At 48.3% G+C, this 19,306-nt stretch overlaps 2 protein-coding genes across 13 annotated transcripts in view; one reads left to right on the top strand and one right to left on the bottom strand.

The window, feature by feature from the left end:
• The window catches only part of LOC117973462 (stannin), a 28,779-nt gene extending 24,113 nt beyond the window's left edge, over nt 1-4,666 (top strand). For 5 of the 6 annotated variants that reach the window (XM_059035345.1, XM_034925953.2, XM_034925947.2 and 2 more), the window contains exon 2: nt 1,347-4,666. In XM_059035345.1, coding sequence (XP_058891328.1) covers nt 1,473-1,736 — 264 coding nt within the window. In that variant the 5' untranslated portion in view covers nt 1,347-1,472 and the 3' untranslated portion in view covers nt 1,737-4,666. The remainder of the gene's footprint in view (nt 1-1,346) is intronic. The other variant, XR_009330798.1, reaches the window with a different exon arrangement.
• LOC117417671 (thioredoxin domain-containing protein 11) lies at nt 3,714-18,182 on the bottom strand. 7 transcript variants are annotated; one of them, XM_059035338.1, is made up of 15 exons: nt 17,702-18,181; nt 15,834-16,050; nt 15,349-15,446; nt 13,743-13,872; nt 13,471-13,564; nt 12,782-12,894; nt 12,100-12,300; nt 10,685-11,297; nt 9,722-9,867; nt 9,309-9,421; nt 9,018-9,098; nt 4,489-5,995; nt 4,321-4,434; nt 4,007-4,264; nt 3,714-3,921 (listed from the first exon to the last, which is right to left on the bottom strand). In XM_059035338.1, the coding sequence occupies exons 1-12, from the start codon at nt 17,824-17,826 to the stop codon at nt 5,278-5,280; spliced, it is 2,649 nt and encodes an 882-aa protein (XP_058891321.1). In that variant the 5' UTR covers nt 17,827-18,181; the 3' UTR covers nt 3,714-3,921; nt 4,007-4,264; nt 4,321-4,434; nt 4,489-5,277. The 7 variants fall into 7 exon arrangements, with proteins under 7 accessions (XP_058891321.1, XP_058891320.1, XP_058891319.1 ...); XM_059035337.1 differs by having other exon boundaries at nt 3,714-3,978; nt 4,035-4,264; XM_059035336.1 differs by having other exon boundaries at nt 3,714-4,121; nt 4,178-4,264.
• Between the last annotated feature and the right edge of the window lie 1,124 nt (nt 18,183-19,306).

Below are 19,306 nucleotides of genomic sequence, written 5' to 3'. Positions count from 1 at the left end.
TCATGTGCTTCTGTGTGGCTGTATGGCATGAAGCTGCACCCCTCCACTACAGACAGCTCGCCATCGGTACACGCTGCTTGGTAGCCACTTGTATTTTTAGTTCTAGCAGCACAGGAAGTTATGTTTCAGTGTTGTTGCAGCTCAGGGTTCAGCTGTGATTCAGTGTTGTTTCAGCTCAGGGTTCAGTTGTGTTTCAGTGTTGTTGCAGCTCAGGGTTCAGCTGTGTTTCAGTGTTGTTGCAGCTCAGGGTTCAGCTGTGTTTCAGTGTTGTTGCAGCTCAGGGTTCAGCTGTGTTTGTGTTGTTGCAGCTCAGGGTTCAGCTGTGTTTCAGTGTTGTTGCAGCTCAGGGTTCAGCTGTGTTTCTGTGTTGCTGCAGCTCAGGGTTCAGCTGTATTTCAGTGTTGTTGCAGCTCAGGGTTCAGCTGTGTTTCTGTGTTGCTGCAGCTCAGGGTTCAGTTGTGTTTCAGTGTTGTTGCAGCTCAGGGTTCAGCTGTGTTTCAGTGTTGTTGCAGCTCAGGGTTCAGCTGTGTTTCAGTGTTGTTGCAGCTCAGGGTTCAGCTGTGTTTCAGTGTTGCTGCAGCTCAGGGTTCAGCTGTGTTTCAGTGTTGCTGCAGCTCAGGGTTCAGCTGTGTTTCAGTGTTGTTGCAGCTCAGGGTTCAGCTGTGTTTCAGTGTTGCTGCAGCTCAGGGTTCAGCTGTGTTTCAGTGTTGCTGCAGCTCAGGGTTCAGCTGTGTTTCAGTGTTGCTGCAGCTCAGGGTTCAGCTGTGTTTCAGTGTTGTTGCAGCTCAGGGTTCAGCTGTGTTTCAGTGTTGCTGCAGCTCAGGGTTCAGCTGTGTTTCAGTGTTGCTGCAGCTCAGGGTTCAGCTGTGTTTCAGTGTTGCTGCAGCTCAGGGTTCAGCTGTGTTTCAGTGTTGTTGCAGCTCAGGGTTCAGCTGTGTTTCAATGTTGCTGCAACTCAGGGTTCAGCTGTGTTTCAGTGTTGCTGCAGCTCAGGGTTCAGCTGTGTTTCAGTGTTGTTGCAGCTCAGGGTTCAGCTGTGTTTCAGTGTTGTTGCAGCTCAGGGTTCAGCTGTGTTTCTGTGTTGCTGCAGCTCAGGGTTCAGCTGTGTTTCAGTGTTGCTGCAGCTCAGGGTTCAGCTCTGTTTCAGTGTTGTTGCAGCTCAGGGTTCAGCTGTGTTTAATTGTAACACAGCTGTGTAGTTCTCAATGGAAGCAGGACTCTTGGAAATGATTCATCTCAATGAGCTTTGTGCAATCAGTGTGCTTGGTTAACAAACCGTTACAAATTGTCTTTTTGTTTAGTTTTCTTCTTCCCAGATTTAATTTCCTCTTCTCTTTATTTTCCAGGTTGTTTCCCACAACTCCTAACCGCTGACATCCGCAGGCTGTCCAGCCCTGGGCGCCTCACCGGTTCCCATTCCAACCCTTTTTGTTTGACCTGCTTCGGATCTTTGTCTCTGTTTGTTTCCGGTCATGTCGATTGTGGATCACAGCCCCACCACGGGCGTGGTCACCGTGATCGTGATCCTGATCGCCATCGCTGCGCTGGGGGCCTTGATACTGGGCTGCTGGTGCTACCTGCGGCTGCAGCGCATCGGCCAGTCCGAGGATGAGGAGAGCATCGTTGGGGAGGGGGAGACCAAAGAGCCCTTCCTGCTGGTGCAGTACTCTGCCAAGGGGCCGCGAGTGGAGAGGAAAACCAAGCTGACCCCCAACGGCACAGAGAGTCACAGTTAACTCTGAACCCCCAGCCCCCGACACCTCCACCTCCCCACCATCTCAAGACTCGTTCTGTCTGTCCCAAGCAGCGCTGTGAAGATCCAAAGTAGCTTGCTTTCTTTCTCCCTTGACTTGACTGACACAGATTCTCTGGAGGTGGGCAAACAGTGTCTTGTGGCTTTGCAAGTTGAGAGTTTATAGAAAGAAATGCCTGCACTGCACTGCCTGGACAAAATAAATAAAGACTCTTAGCCAGCATTTCTGTAGTTCTTTTTGCACCGAATGTCAGACTTGCATATTCAGCTGAGTCTTTTTGATGAAGCCACTTCTACTGCTGTAGATGCTGTGTAACTTGTGAACTATGGAACAAAAAGCAAAGTGGGGAAAGCGACGTCTCCATGGCTGCATTGTGCTGCACTGCTCCAGGACATGCTGCTTTTCTTTGTTAATGTTTTGTGTCTGTGTTTTAAAAGAATCAAGAACTGGAGGAGACGGTAAAAAACATCAAAGACACTAATGAGAAAATGAGGCAGGAGGCAGGCAGTTGTGTGTGTGTGTGTGTTTTTATGTCGTTCTTCTAAGGCTGGGGCGATGCTTCATTTTTCAACATCGATACCGTTTTCCAATAAAGCCGATGCATCGATTCATCGACGTTATGAAAAGGTAACAAAAAAATCCAGCAGTAATGTGCGTGGCTTACTGTGCAACAGTGCTAGTAAAGGGTTAAAAACTATCCTAGTGATTGAAATCCAGCAGTTAGTGCATGGAATAACAAATCAAAAATAAATACTCATTTTCCTACCTTACCTGTGCTGATTTGTGCCAGTTGAGATCAAAGCAAAACCCATTGATTACAAAAATAAATACAATTATTATTATTATTTTAATTTAACAACCAATCCATAGACCAACATAACTGTGCACAGGCTTGACTATCGATAGTGTTGCAATACGATGCATCACTTCAGCCTTAATTTCTACAGTCACAGCATGTCGATGGCCAGTTTATTTTCTTAATATTTCTGATAATGTGTGTTTACAGAATCGTCATGTTTTTAATGTGCAACAGTAGCTGCTGTTTTTTCTGTGAATCCTGCTAGGTTTGGAGAACAGTAGCTGCTGCTTTTCTGTGAATCCTGCTAGGTTTGGAGAACAGTAGCTGCTGTTTTTCTGTGAATCCTGCTAGGTTTGGTGAACAGTAGCTGCTGTTTTTCTGTGAATCCTGCTAGGTTTGGTGAACAGTAGCTGCTGTTTTTCTGTGAATCCTGCTTGGTTTGGAGTACAGGAGCTGCTGTTTTTCTGTGCTGCCCTCTGCTAGGACGCTGCCCAGCTCTTACCCTCCAGGACTCATGAAGGATGGCTGGGGTGTGGTTTCCAACCCCCTGTCTGGAAAGTCCCTGGAGGTCCTTGGGTTGGCTGAGCAGTCACGTTTCCTTTACAGTGAGAAAAGCATGTTGAAATGATATTACAATAAGATAGGTAAGAGTATGTTGTTTTTATATTGATGCCTTTTCCACTGAAACTGGAATTGAAATACAGTACCTTTGCTATTGTTCTTAACTGAGAGATGACCAACGTGGTCTTATTTTGGATGAAGTTTGAACTCCGAATCACTGTTAATAAAGTCCTTTCTCTTAAAGCCCCCAACCACCACCCAAGTTTTTTTTGCAAAAACAAACTAATGAATTAATCCCTGCTAAGAGCAATCAATCAGATCCCACTGAGAATGAAGCATTTTTTACTGGTTATGAAATCGGGTTACCGTTAGAAACAGGGATCTGTCTGATGTGCGCTCATGAGGAACGTGAACAATGCTACTGAAGGATTGATAAACTATTGGACTGCCCGTTGCTTTGTGAGATCGCTACCAGTAATGTTGAACTCATTTAAAAAGCAAAAACTGCCAAGCTCGTTCACCCGGATTTATTTGATATGAGATTTCATTAAGAGACACATGAACAAGAGGACTGCGTTGCTTTAGGTGAAATGGGCATGTCTAAGCTGCGTTGAGGAAAGCGTGCATGTGAAAACCTCACTGAGGAAAGCGTGCATGTGAAAACCTCACTGAGGAAAGTGTGCATGGAAAACCTCACTGAGGAAAGTGTGCATGGAAAACCTCACTGAGGAAAGCGTGCATGTGAAAACCTCACTGAGGAAAGTGTGCAAGTGAAAACCTCACTGAGGAAAGTGTGCATGTGAAAACCTCACTGAGGAAAGTGTGCATGGAAAACCACACTGTGGAAAGTGTGCATGTGAAAACCTCACTGAGGAAAGTGTGCATGGAAAACCACACTGAGGAAAGTGTGCATGGAAAACCTCACTGAGGAAAGTGTGCAAGTGAAAACCTCACTGAGGAAAGTGTGCATGTGAAAACCACACTGTGGAAAGTGTGCATGTGAAAACCTCACTGAGGAAAGTGTGCATGGAAAACCACACTGAGGAAAGTGTGCATGGAAAACCTCACTGAGGAAAGTGTGCAAGTGAAAACCTCACTGAGGAAAGTGTGCATGTGAAAACCTCACTGAGGAAAGTGTGCATGTGAAAACCTCACTGAGGAAAGTGTGCAAGTGAAAACCTCACTGTGGAAAGTGCATGTGAAAACCTCACTGAGGAAAGTGTGCATGGAAAACCACACTGAGGAAAGTGTGCATGGAAAACCTCACTGAGGAAAGCGTGCATGTGAAAACCTCACTGAGGAAAGTGTGCAAGTGAAAACCTCACTGAGGAAAGTGCATGGAAAACCACACTGAGGAAAGTGTGCATGGAAAACCTCATTGGCTTCTCAGTGTGTCAGCGTTATTAACCCTTTACCTGCTGGCAGTATGCGCAGCGCTGTGGTCCCTGTGCTGGGATTGCGAGAGTGTAATCTGCTACATGCTGTCTCTCTCCATCTGCTCTCATGGCTTTGTGTACCTTCTGTAACTCAATAAAACTTTGTAGTTACTTTCCACATGCTTGCAAGTCATTTCTGTTCTACATTACAGTCCGTTCCGCTTGAAACGCAGAGTCTGAATGGACATGCTTATTTTTCCATTGCTCCACTGTTCTGCCAACAACACAATTGTCTTTATAAAAAGCTGAAGATAAGTAAACATCGCAAAAGCCGAGTAAATTAACCCACAGTTTAACTTGCACAGATTATTATTTTTTTTTTTACAACATCTGATGTGTAAACAAATGCAGCATTTCTTTTATTTATTTTTAAAAAGAACAGATTCTTCTTGACTGCAGGGAAGTCTTGCAAAAATAAATATTATTATTATTATTATTATTATTATTATTATTATTATCATCATCATCATCATCATCAAGTTCTGCATAATTGCTAGAACATAAAAAAAAAAAAAAAAAGACATTGTTTTAATGACAGTTTGCTCGAGGGAAAAAAAAAAAAAAAAAAAAGAACCTTCCGAAACATACAAAATCAAAATGTGTGCCGTCTTGTTAAAACAACATCAGTAGCCGATTGTAAAACTTAGACAGTGTTGAGAGGAGTCTGGCTGCATCTCCCCCTCCAATATTGATCCATTCAAGCAGGAGAGACCCCTTGAGTCACATCTCATTTACAAGGGGATCCCTCCGGGTGTGTGTCTGACCCTCTGTCCGATGGAGACAGGCTCTCCTCATGGGCAGCCCCGCCGGCTCCCCCCCTCTCCTGCAGCGTGTTCTGGGGCAGCAGGCTTTCGGCTCCCCCCATCTCCTGCAGCGTGTTCTGGGGCAGCAGGTTCTCGGCTCCCCCCCTCTCCTGCAGCGTGTTCTGGGGCAGCAGGCTTTCGGCTCCCCCCCTCTCCTGCAGCGTGTTCTGGGGCAGCAGGTTCTCGGCTCCCCCCCTCTCCTGCAGCGTGTTCTGGGGCAGCAGGTTCTCGGCTCCCCCCCTCTCCTGCAGCGTGTTCTGGGGCAGCAGGCTTTCGGCTCCCCCCATCTCCTGCAGCGTGTTCTGGGACAGCAGGTTCTCGGCTCCCTCCCTCTCCTGCAGCGTGTTCTGGGGCAGCAGGTTCTCGGCTCCCTCCCTCTCCTGCAGCGTGTTCTGGGGCAGCAGGTTCTCGGCTCCCTCCCTCTCCTGCAGCGTGTTCTGGGACAGCAGGCTCTCGGACTCTCCCTGGCGTGTGTCTGCCCTGCTGTCCGGTGGAGACGGCATATGCAGCAGCGGTTCCTTCTCTTGGTGGAAAGCCGAGGAGGAGGAGGAGCGGAGCGGGCTGCTGTGCCGCTGCACGAATCGGACCAGGTTGGGGAGGGTGATGGGAGCGTCTTCAGGATACTTCACGCTTTGGTGTTTCCTAAACAGTAAATAAAATGGAGGTTATTTACTTTATTCAGCCAGGACAGCCCTATGTGTGTGGAGCATCACTGCTCACTGCAACGCAGCTGAACCCTGGCTCTTTGTGTGAGGAGTATCATGGCTCTCTGTGTGAGGAGCATCACTGCTGTCTGCAACGCAGCTGAACCCTGGCTCTGTGTGTGAGGAGTATCATGGCTCTCTGTGTGAGGAGCATCACTGCTGTCTGCAACACAGCTGAACCCTAGCTCTGTGTGCAATCACTGTGTTTGGTTCCTGTTTTAATTTTTTGCTTAATTTTATGCTATCGATTGTAAGTCGCCCTGGATAAGGGCGTCTGCTAAGAAATAAATAATAATAATAATAATAATAATAATAATAATAATATGCTGACAGCACCACAGAGGAGAAAAAAAAAACAGAACAAAAAACCAAAAGGCTTCTGGTTTTGAATTTGCTAACCTCAGGTTAGCAAAGCGAGCCATTGTGGTTTTCAAAAACACACAAACAAGCAATCTCATTACTCTGACTGCAGAAAGCATGCACAGAGCTATGGAATAGGCATTCTGTAACCAGCCATTTCACCAGGGTGCCTCGGCTAATTATGACACTACAGTGCACAGCAATGCAAGGACTCCTCCACAATAAAGCTGCCTGGCTTTGTGACTGAGCATCTTTTATCTCAGTGTCTATGTGGCGTATGGCTGCACAGCTAGAAGTCACTCTGCTTGATGAATGCCACTGGCTCTGTGCTGCAGGCTGAGACTCATGACTCTGAATCACATCCACCTTACGTAACAAGAGCGCTGCATCTAAAACAGGAAGCAGAGCGAGATCGATGGGGAGAGAGTGAGATAGAGAAAGAGCGATGGGGAGAGAGCGAGAGAGCTATAGGGAGGCAGGCAGGCATTGACAGTTTAAGGATGTAACTCAAATTAACGCCCACCTGACATCAGCAGTGCCCTACTTGTTAATAATAGCCTCGCTTGTGGGAGCTTGTCTGTGTGCCTCTGAATCATTGCAGCACAATGCCTGCTTCCAACACATACAGCAACAAGCACAGCACTGTACTGAATTCACAGAATCACGAAAGGCACTGACGTTGTCCGTCTTAATCACTAAAACAGAAACCAGTTTGAAAGTGTGAACATGAAAATCCACACAGTAACAATAAAGCTCCGAGGAGAGGAGAGGAGAGGAGAGGAGAGGAGAGCACAGTGCTTCCGTCTGCTTGATGCATCGCATCCCCGCAGTCACACTTCCTCAACCCAATACACACGTGTCACTCTTCTTCTGAAACTGTACTTTACAGCATGCGAGGCATCTGCTGCACACGCCTCTATACATCTGCTGCACTGCCCTTTAGTAATGCTCAGCTGGGAATGTTCTGAATCGAGAAAAAAATATCAAAATAGAGCAAACTCATTCAAAAGCTAAGCAAAACCAGACCCTGAACAAAGAACCCCATCTATCATGGAGTTTGGAATTCAGAGACAGCATTCTGCAAGTTCTACACTTTAACATGTGAAACATCAGGCCGTCCACTAGAATCCTTGGAAGTAAAACTAATCTTGCATGGATTGTTTGAGTATCACCTAATTCAAGTGTAGCAGCGCGGGGCTGGGTGTAAGATACAGCTGATCACCTGATTCAAGTGTAGCAGCGCGGGGCTGGGTGTAGGATACAGCTGATCACCTAATTCAAGTGTAGCAGCGCGGGGCTGGGTGTAGGATACAGCTGATCACCTGATTCAAGTGTAGCAGCGCGGGGCTGGGTGTAAGATACAGCTGATCACCTGATTCAAGTGTAGCAGCGCGGGGCTGGGTGTAGGATACAGCTCATCACCTGATTCAAGTGTAGCAGCGCGGGGCTGGGTGTAGGATACAGCTGATCACCTGATTCAAGTGTAGCAGCGCGGGGCTGGGTGTAGGATACAGCTGATCACCTGATTCAAGTGTAGCAGCGCGGGGCTGGGTGTAAGATACAGCTGATCACCTGATTCAAGTGTAGCAGCGCGGGGCTGGGTGTAGGATACAGCTGATCACCTGATTCAAGTGTAGCAGCGCGGGGCTGGGTGTAAGATACAGCTGATCACCTGATTCAAGTGTAGCAGCGCGGGGCTGGGTGTAGGATACAGCTGATCACCTGATTCAAGTGTAGCAGCGCGGGGCTGGGTGTAGGATACAGCTGATCACCTGATTCAAGTGTAGCAGCGCGGGGCTGGGTGTAGGATACAGCTGATCACCTGATTCAAGTGTAGCAGCGCGGGGCTGGGTGTAGGATACAGCTCATCACCTAATTCAAGTGTAGCAGCGCGGGGCTGGGTGTAGGATACAGCTCATCACCTAATTCAAGTGTAGCAGCGCGGGGCTGGGTGTAGGATACAGCTGATCACCTGATTCAAGTGTAGCAGCGCGGGGCTGGGTGTAAGATACAGCTGATCACCTGATTCAAGTGTAGCAGCGCGGGGCTGGGTGTAAGATACAGCTGATCACCTGATTCAAGTGTAGCAGCGCGGGGCTGGGTGTAGGATACAGCTGATCACCTGATTCAAGTGTAGCAGCGCGGGGCTGGGTGTAAGATACAGCTGATCACCTGATTCAAGTGTAGCAGCGCGGGGCTGGGTGTAGGATACAGCTCATCACCTGATTCAAGTGTAGCAGCGCGGGGCTGGGTGTAGGATACAGCTGATCACCTGATTCAAGTGTAGCAGCGCGGGGCTGGGTGTAGGATACAGCTGATCACCTGATTCAAGTGTAGCAGCGCGGGGCTGGGTGTAGGATACAGCTGATCACCTGATTCAAGTGTAGCAGCGCGGGGCTGGGTGTAGGATACAGCTGATCACCTGATTCAAGTGTAGCAGCGCGGGGCTGGGTGTAGGATACAGCTGATCACCTGATTCAAGTGTAGCAGCGCTGGGGCTGGGTGTAGGATACAGCTGATCACCTGATTCAAGTGTAGCAGCGCTGGGGCTGGGTGTAAGATACAGCTCATCACCTAATCAGGTAAGCCATGCACATTACCTGTCGCTTGGGAAGAACAGAATGGTTGGATAACGGTCCACCATAAACTCCCACGGGAGATCATTTTTGGCAGCATTTATTCTAAAAGAATTAAAAAAAAAAAAAAAAAAAGTTAAAAATGCACAATTATTTTTGGCTTGTTATTTATATGAAGATTTACTCTGACATGTGCGCTGCCTCAGAACTCCCTCGTTAACTGCCTGTTTGTTTAAGGGTACGTGTGGGGGAAAATAAAATATTTTCGAGGACGTCTAATAAGGACACTATGTGTGTCCTCGTCCTGCCTCCTACCTGCACACAGCCAGTCTCGGGTTGGACAGGGAGAGACGGGCCAGCTGGATGATGACGTGATTGAGAGCGGAGCAGAAGCCACACCACTGAGTGTAATAGAAGAGAAGGACGTCCTGCAAGCAAACGATCCATCAGCACAGGCAGGCACAGAAGAGCTTCCAAACACAGCACCCCCGTGTTTAAAACACACCTTTCATTTACCAACCACAGCGCCCCCGTGTTTAAAACACACCTTTCATTTACCAACCACAGCGCCCCCCTGTGTTTAAAACACACCTTTCATTTACCTTTAATTCTGCGTTGCAATTGAAGGATCTCTTTTACCAGACAAGCGAATGTTGAATCAGACATCGAAACCCCCAATGGGCTGGCAGCGCTTTCTCTGCCAGTGTAAGAGAATTATTAAAAAGCACCTTTTCAGGGTCCATCACTGCTCTGTGGAATGTCCGAGTGGTCACCGTGGTGATTAAAGACTCTCCCACAGGCTCCCGCGCCGCCTCCCCAACCAGGTGCCTCTGCAGGGGACTGTAGGGGGCGCTGTAGTTCTGAATGAAGGACTCTGAAACACAACACAAACAGGCAGACTGCTACGTGCAGCGGAAACCAACAGAGACGTACTGCAACCCCAGAGACACACAAAGCTCTGTAGTAAAACAGGTATTACAATGTTGCTTGTGTTTAGTTGAGTACTAATGCCACCTTTAATTCTTGCCTATTGTGTGTTTGTGTGTGTGTGTGTGTTCTGTCACTCTTGGTTCATTTAATTTTGAATATTGTTTACCATGCATACTAAACTCTTTCTACAAAAATGTTCCTTTTTGACCACATCTGCAATTAGATGTTTGATAACATGTCATGCACAATTCATGTGAGCTCCAAGTATTCTGTTAGACTATAACCTGGCACAGCTCAGTTAGGAACCTGCTGCACCATCTCCACTCCACTGCTGTCAGGAAGGAGTAGAAAAGAAGACACCACACAGACACACATAGACACACACACAGACACACACACAGACACACACACAGACACACACACACACACAGACACACACACATAGACACACACACAGCCAAACACACACATACACACAGACACATACACACAGACACACATTGACACACAGCCACACACACACACAGACACACATTGACACACAGCCACACACACACACACACACACACACACATACACACATACATTGACACACAGCCACACACACACACACACATTGACACACAGCCACACACATTGACACACAGCCACACACACATACATTGACACACAGCCACACACACAGACACACACTGACACACAGACACACACACACACACACACACACACACACACACAGCCTCGTCCAGGCCGGAACATACCCAGTGTGTTTCTCACAATGCCCTGCTCCTGGTTCAGGACGTGGTGCACCTCATCCTGAAGGTTCAGCACAGTGGCAAACCCCATCATGCTGGCGTTCTCGGGGGCGCCCAGCCTCCTGGCAAACTCCCAGTGCAGCCCCGAGTCCAGCAAGTAAAAGTTCAGGGTCTTATTAGTCCTACACTTGAGCCCTGTGACAGCGCTGTGTGCAGAAGCAGAGCCGCGGTCCTCAATGTGAGGCAGCGCAGCGCGGCTGTCCTGCTGTGTAGAGGAGCCCTTGCTGAGACTCCAGCAGCAGGCAGTGTAGTAGTCCAGGGGGCTGGAGGAGCTCAGTACGTGGCTGCACTGCACCTTCCCGGAGAGGGGCTGTGTGAAGAAGTCCTCTCGGAGGTACAGCGAGTCCAGGGAGGGGCAATGCCAGGGCCCGAGGGCCTGGTCGAGGCAGAGCTCACAGACATTATGAGTCCTGGAGACGGAGAGCCAGTGCGGGAGAGCCAGCGTGTTGCAGCAGGGGGCTCTGCTCAGGGAGCCAGGCTCGCCCCACACTTCTGGCTCCATGAAGCCAGGCCAGGATGAGCCATTGCAGCTGTGATACTGCACAGCAATCTCTGCCACCTGCCAATTCAACAAAGACACAAGGAAGAGATTATTCTTTTATAACAGAACCCCCTGGTCTGACTGCATGACAGCTTACCAAGGAACAGCATCTCCCCTCCCCATACGTTAGGAAAGATAGAGGGGCTCTGGGCTATCACTCTGGGACCGAGACCTGCTTAGAGAAAATGTTTCATTCATTGTAACAGGAATTCACTTCTTTTAGTCCGGGCTCTTTTGAATGCCACAGTGCCACTGGATTAGAAATGCTGCTTGCATTGTAGCAGAAACCATGTCATCTGATTAAATTATCAACAGCGGATTTTCATTTCTGTATGCACTTTTATTTATTTTCATCCTTGTTTCAGTTCTATAAAATTTAATTGTACAGCAGAGCAGAATTGCTCCACTATGACAGTCGTTCTAAAGGAGCCAAGCTTACGCTCAGTCCAACATGTCTGTTTGCATGCCTGACTGACCTCCACAATAGAGTCATTTTCCCCACAATAGTTTTCCCTTAGAATTACCACAGTGTCATGAAGCAATCCAGCAGAAGCCGACTGACAAACGTCATTTTCAGAAAATCCATTTTCTGGTTCAGTTTTCCGCATACATTAGATTTTCTGAAACCTTGATCTCATTTCAACTCTCTTCCACAGAGGACTGGTTCACCTACACGCTCACTGCATTGAAACACGTCTCTCAAATGGTGGATGAAAGGAGTCGGGGCAGGACCTTGGATTTCGGGTTAAACATCCCAGTGGAGCCTCTATTAGAAGCAGCTGGCTCGGGTGCAGTGCTCAGCAGTGACTGGTCCCCTCACCTCCTCTACGAGGGGCTGGCTGGGGGCCAGCGGGTCGAAGGGCAGGAAGATGATCAGCGCGGCCCCCTTCCTCAGCTCCTGCTCCAGAGCACGGCTCTTCCCTCCGTGAGGACGCAGCCAGCGCACCAGCCACTCCCGGTGCTCCAAGGCCCAGCGGCAGATGTTCTCTGAGGTGAAGTTCAGCACGTGGCTCGGGAACGTCTGCATGGAAAGTGAGCCACAGGAGACAGTGTGAAGCACATTCCCTTATGAGCTTAGTGTCTGCATGGAAACAAACAAGTGAGCCAGAGGAGACAGTGTGAAGCACATTCCCTTATGAGCTTAGTGTCTGCATGGAAACAAACAAGTGAGCCAGAGGAGACAGTGTGAAGCACATTCCCTTATGAGCTTAGTGTCTATATGGAAACAAACAAGTGAGCCAGAGAAGACAGTGTGAAGCACATTCCCTTATGAGCTTAGTGTCTGCATGGAAAGTGAGCCAGAGAAGACAGTGTGAAGCACATTCCCTTATAAGCTTAGTGTCTGCATGGAAACAAACAAGTGAGCCAGAGGAGACAGTGTGAAGCACATTCCCTTATAAGCTTAGTGTCTGCATGCTTTTTCTGTATTTGTGTCTCAGCAACGTGTGGTTTTGAAAGGAGTGAGCAGTCCCAGTTTCGAAGGCTGGTTTCTCGTTACTCACCAGAGACGTGTTGAAGTGTCTGTGCATGTAGACTGTCCCGGGAGCGTCCAGTGAAATTGCTTTTGCCACCTGCTTACTTGTTATCACCCCGAAACGCATGACACCCTGGAAATCTGAAACCACAGAAAGGAGGTGAGAGAGAGAGAGAGAGAGAGAGAGAGAGAGAGAGAGAGAGAGAGAGAGATGGGGGTGCAAGCAGCTCTAGGGAGCTTCACACCAATTCTAAAATAAATGCTTCAATAAGAAATGCTAATGTTGCATGCCACTGGCTCAATCACTGCAGATGCACGGTAATGTACATTATTTCATTTTATATTTTTAAACTAAGTCACATAAGGACCAACCTTCTGAGCAGTGCATTCATCCTACATGACCCAACAACACTCTTCACATACCCTGAAGAACAGAAAACGCTCACTGGCTGAGTGTGTGTATCCCGTAGCAACCTCATCAGTTGTGCTCACATTGTGAAGCCATGAGACCCTCCTACAAAAACCACTGAGCCGGATAGCATTGCTTCAGGCATTTCAAACAGTATCCCCGACACACACACCAGCGCATTAGTTAAAGGGACAAACACATGGACGTACTGCAGACTCCCCCCTTTCATTATCACACAGTGCTGCTTGGCTTGGGTGCAGGACTAGCGCGGGTCTCCTCACTAAAGCAGCTGCAGACCAGCCCCTTACCTCTCCTGAGAGCCTGCAGAGCCGAGGTGAGGAAGGTCAGGTACCCAGGGGGCTGTGGAGAGGCGTTGAACTCAAAGTACCCCAGAACCCCTGGCTGAGAGAGAGCAGGGAGCAGGGTTAGCACTGGGGTCACTTCATTTCCTAAGAGTGTAAACTTTAGTATTGAACGTCTTCAAACGTCTCGACTTCTGCACGGTGGCAGCATTTGTTTTTTGTATGCTAAATGGAAAAAAAACAAAAAAAACAAAAAGGAACTCAAGAAAGAAAGATACCTCATAATGAGACAAGAAGTCTTGCAGTCCGGCCCGGGAAGGAACATACTGGAGAGGAGTGATCACCCTGCGAATGAACTTCTCCACATAGGCAGCCGTGATGGGGCCATTGTACTCAATGGGGCCAAACCTGTGCAAGGAGAGAGATAGAGAGATAGAGAGAGATAGAGAGGGGCACAGTGCAACTCATAGGACTGTCATTCAGGGACACAGCAGACACTACAAACCTGTGCAAGAGATAGAGAGAGAGAGGCACAGTGCAACTCATAGGACTGTCATTCAGGGACACAGCAGACACTACAAACCTGTGCAAGAGATAGAGAGAGAGAGAGAGAGATAGAGAGAGAGAGGCACAGTGCAACTCATAGGACTGTCATTCAGGGACACAGCAGACACTACAAACCTGTGCAAGAGATAGAGAGAGAGAGAGAGATAGAGAGGGGCACAGTGCAACACATAGGACTGTCATTCAGGGACACAGCAGACACTACAAACCTGTGCAAGAGATAGAGAGAGAGAGAGATAGAGAGGGGCACAGTGCAACACATAGGACTGTCATTCAGGGACACAGCAGACACTACAAACCTGTGCAAGAGATAGATAGAGAGAGAGAGAGATAGAGAGATAGAGAGAGGCACAGTGCAACTCATAGGACTGTCATTCAGGGACACAGCAGACACTACAAACCTGTGCAAGAGATAGATAGAGAGAGAGAGAGAGAGATAGAGAGATAGAGAGAGGCACAGTGCAACTCATAGGACTGTCATTCAGGGACACAGCAGACACTACAAACCTGTGCAAGAGATAGAGAGACAGAGAGATAGAGAGAGAGATAGAGAGGGGCACAGTGCAACTCATAGGACTGTCATTCAGGGACACAGCAGACACTACAAACCTGTGCAAGAGATAGATAGAGAGAGAGAGAGAGATAGAGAGATAGAGAGAGGCACAGTGCAACTCATAGGACTGTCATTCAGGGACACAGCAGACACTACAAACCTGTGCAAGAGATAGAGAGAGAGAGAGAGAGAGAGAGATAGAGAGATAGAGAGAGGCACAGTGCAACTCATAGGACTGTCATTCAGGGACACAGCAGACACTACAAACCTGTGCAAGAGATAGATAGAGAGAGAGAGAGAGATAGAGAGATAGAGAGAGGCACAGTGCAACTCATAGGACTGTCATTCAGGGACACAGCAGACACTACAAACCTGTGCAAGAGATAGAGAGAGAGAGAGAGAGAGATAGAGAGATAGAGAGAGGCACAGTGCAACTCATAGGACTGTCATTCAGGGACACAGCAGACACTACAAACCTGTGCAAGAGATAGAGAGACAGAGAGATAGAGAGAGAGATAGAGAGGGGCACAGTGCAACTCATAGGACTGTCATTCAGTGACACAGCAGACACTACAAACCTGTGCAAGAGAGAGCAACAGCTCCCCCTTGTGGAAGAATAACACCTTGTAAATATATCTATGCACTTTGCTAAATCCCATGTTAGTCACTGGGGAACCCAGGTGTGACCATCCCAACCGCAGTGCAGCTCCAGTCTCATTCCCACTCCTGCAATTCCCAAACCGTGCCCCGCTCTGCTGCTCCCTCACCTTCTGTGATACAGGTATATGACGGGATAGTGATAGAAGTTATTCTGCTTCCTGCATTTCCCTTGGTTCCACCAGCAGTTCACAGCTACAAACTGCACCTGCAAAGAGAAACCACAGTGTTATAGCAGCACGCTGGGGCTAATCAAGCTCTAGTAAAACCTGGAATGGGTGAAACTGCTCTGCCATAGGAGTTTTAATTTCATCCCTGCCCCAAATCTGGGTTTAAAATCAGAAGAGGTCTAGTCCACATCAAAGCCCTAATCTGATTTATAAATAATGATTTGGATAACCTTCATAATTCAAATTGCAGAATATGACACTATAAATAAATTCCCTGGTAAGCAGCTCGAGTTAACAATGACCATGTCATGACTAATGTTACATAGAAATGACTCACGGTACACTCCGAGAGCCTGTTTAATCCTGATAAAACACAACTTGTTGTTGTGATGTGTCACCCACAGTGGCAGTAAACAGTTAGTTACCTGGTCTGCCAGCTTCCTGGCGACCTGCTCGATCTCTCCTCTGGCGGAGATGGACTGCCCGCACCAGGGAGCGTAGAAATAGAGCAGCGAGACCTCGGAGGCGCTGCGCAGCGACTCCGCCTCGTCCAGCTGCCCGAGGTACAGGTCCACTACCGGGGAATCGGGAGAGAAGAACCGCGTGGGCGGCTGAGCGGGGAACACAACCTGCTTCGTCTCACTGTCGAAACAGAGAACGAGGTCAGCAAGGCAGGCTCAATTAAAAAAAAAAAAAACAACAAATAAAATAAACCAAATTATCGATGAACAAAACACGACAGCCAGGATCATGCAGCTGGCTCTTTGTGTGTGTGTAATATATATATATATATATATATATATATATATATATATATATATATATATATATATATAGTTCTTCCTGTGGTGACCTCATATGGGGACAGATATAAAAAAATAAAACTTCTAGTTTTTCTGCAAGGATAAACATATGGAAGACGTAAATGCATGATATGATAGCCTCATCTGAGGATGCCATGACACCCCCCCTCCTATGATATGATAGGATAGCCTCATCTGAGGATGCCATGGGACCCCCCCTCCTATGATATGATATGATAGGATAGCCTCATCTGAGGATGCCATGGCACCCCCCCTCCTATGATATGATATGATAGCCTCATCTGAGGAAGCCATGGCACCCCCCCTCCTATGATATGATATGATAGGATAGCCTCATCTGAGGATGCCATGGCACCCCCCCTCCTATGATATGATATGATAGGATAGCCTCATCTGAGGATGCCATGACACCCCCCCTCCTATGATATGATAGCCTCATCTGAGGATGCCATGACACCCCCCTCCTATGATATGATATGATAGGATAGCCTCATCTGAGGATGCCATGACACCCCCCCTCCTATGATATGATAGCCTCATCTGAGGATGCCATGACACCCCCCTCCTATGATATGATATGATAGGATAGCCTCATCTGAGGATGCCATGACACCCCCCCTCCTATGATATGATATGATAGGATAGCCTCATCTGAGGATGCCATGACACCCCCCTCCTATGATATGATATGATAGGATAGCCTCATCTGAGGATGCCATGACACCCCCCTCCTATGATATGATAGCCTCATCTGAGGATGCCATGGCACCCCCCCTCCTATGATATGATAGCCTCATTGTCTTGCTCTTATTGTATTACTTGTATTGTAACACTTGAATGTATTTGTATTTGCTTGCGATTGTAAGTCGCCCTGGATAAGGGCGTCTGCTAAGTAAATAATAATAATAATAATAATAATAATAATAATAATCTGAGGATGCCATGGCACCCCCCTCCCCCTCCCATATTAAGCCATGGAAAACATACAGTATTCATTAATATGTCCAAAACTACTTTTGTTCAGCATATTTTCAATATGTAATGCATGAAAGGGTTAAAACTGACGTATATTGCGTGACCGCAAATACAAGAGCGACACGTCGCCAATCACCGATCCCACAGCTCTTCATGCTGTGATACACGACCAGCTACTGATAGCTTACTGGCGGTGTTGGCGAGGTTTTAAAAGCATGCATTTATTTATATAGTCAACTGGCGTGTTATGAATGATACGATTAAATATTACAGCTGTGTATTATTCTACACTGCAAAACAGTGTAGAACTGACCGATAACAACCTTCTTAAATAGCGAATCGTTCCCGTGTTTGTTGCGGTTTCATGTGAGAGTTAAACACATATTATACAGCTACAGTATATCATATTGTTATTAAGCACGATGATGTTTACTGTCTTTCAGACCCCTTCCTGTGGTATACAGAGAGGACGCGAAACTGAGATCGTGCGTTACCTGCAGGTGAACGTTATTGCAAGAATCAGGCTGCAGCTCAGCACGATGGCTCCGCACAGCAATGCAGGTCTCCGGGCCATCTGATTCACCACCTGCCGGAGAGAACCCCGCAACCGGAGCAGCATTCCGAGCTCACCCCGTCACTCCCATTTATAAACTCGACACCGGACAGGGGGAGGGAACTAGGCCCCTTTGGCACAGCCCGCTTTATTTGAATAGTGACCGACTCCAAGCCCTCAGAGCCCGGTGTGTATCAGACAAACCCCTCACCGCCACGTACTCCCCAATGCTTCCGCTTTGGCTTCAGCAGCAAAGTAGTCTTAGGGTTGATCGCTGAAGTGCTTCTTAGGAAACAGAATGTAAAACAGAGTATATGATGGTTGCAAATAGCAGCCTTTTAACTACCGTGACAGTCTGTTACGTACTTTTGAGATAGTCCCAAACTATAACTGCGCCCAGTTTGATAGGCTGTTAAAAAGGAGATTACGATGACTGCTTATTGGATGAAAAACGTGCTGCAAAGCAGTCTGGGTAGAAATGTCGGGGGGGGGGGGGGTTACCGTATTTCAAAAAATATACGCGTACCTCAACGTGCGCTTTAAACAGCGTCAGCTTGAATAAAACGCAAGTTCACAGAGAAATGCAAAACTGTACGGTTCATTGAAATTAAACTGATGAAAAATGAACCGTAAAAGCATACGATCACCCCTTGCATCCGAAAAGTAACAATAACCTTCTATAAGCCTGCTTAAAACAGCGAGAAAGCTTAACTTCAGTCAACTTCTTCGGTGTTCTGGACTAAACAGATACAGTTCTAATTGACGCCAGCCGTGGTGCAATTACAAGAACAAATGAACCAGGAGCCCCACACTGTGCAGCACGCATTCAGGAACAAATGAACCAGGAGCCCCACATTGTGCAGCATGCACTCAGGAACAAATGAACCAGGAGCCCCACACTGTGCAGCACGCATTCAGGAGCGCCGCACTGTGCAGCACACATTCAGGAGCCCCACACTGTGCAGCACGCACTCAGGAGCGCCGCACTGTGCAGCACGCACTCAGGAGCCCCGCACTGTGCAGCACGCACTCAGGAGCCCCGCACTCTGCAGCACGCACTCAGGAGCCCCGCACTGTGCAGCACGCACTCAGGAGCCCCACACTCTGCAGCACGCACTCAGGAGCCCCACACTCTGCAGCACGCACTCAGGAGCCCCACACTGTGCAGCACGCACTCAGGAGCGCCGCACTGTGCAGCACACATTCAGGAGCGCCGCACTGTGCAGCACGCACTCAGGAGCGCCGCACTGTGCAGCACGCACTCAGGAGCGCCGCACTGTGCAGCACGCACTCAGGAGCGCCGCACTGTGCAGCACGCACTCAGGAGCGCCGCACTGTGCAGCACGCACTCAGGAGCGCCGCACTGTGCAGCACGCACTCAGGAGCGCCGCACTGTGCAGCACGCACTCAGGAGCCCCGCACTGTGCAGCACGCACTCAGGAGCCCCGCACTGTGCAGCACGCACTCAGGAGCCCCGCACTGTGCAGCACGCACTCAGGAGCCCCGCACTGTGCAGCACGCACTCAGGAGCCCCGCACTCTGCAGC

Source organism: Acipenser ruthenus, chromosome 13 (genome assembly GCF_902713425.1).
Source record: "Acipenser ruthenus chromosome 13, fAciRut3.2 maternal haplotype, whole genome shotgun sequence".
Classification (NCBI taxonomy): domain Eukaryota; kingdom Metazoa; phylum Chordata; class Actinopteri; order Acipenseriformes; family Acipenseridae; genus Acipenser; species Acipenser ruthenus.
The sequence above is the reverse complement of the archived record's forward strand: the minus strand, read 5'-3'. Positions and strand labels throughout refer to the sequence as shown.

Bases quoted from the DNA above. Each gene is read 5' to 3' on its own strand.
- LOC117417671 (XM_059035333.1), bottom strand. From the start codon at position 17,826: ATGCTGCTCCGGTTGCGGGGTTCTCTCCGGCAGGTGGTGAATCAGATG. The intron at 15,447-15,833 runs GTAACTAACTGT...TTCTCTTTGCAG, and splicing joins CCAGGAAGCTGGCAGACCAG to GTGCAGTTTGTAGCTGTGAA. The intron at 13,565-13,742 runs GTATCTTTCTTT...GCTCTCTCTCAG, and splicing joins ACTTCTTGTCTCATTATGAG to CCAGGGGTTCTGGGGTACTT.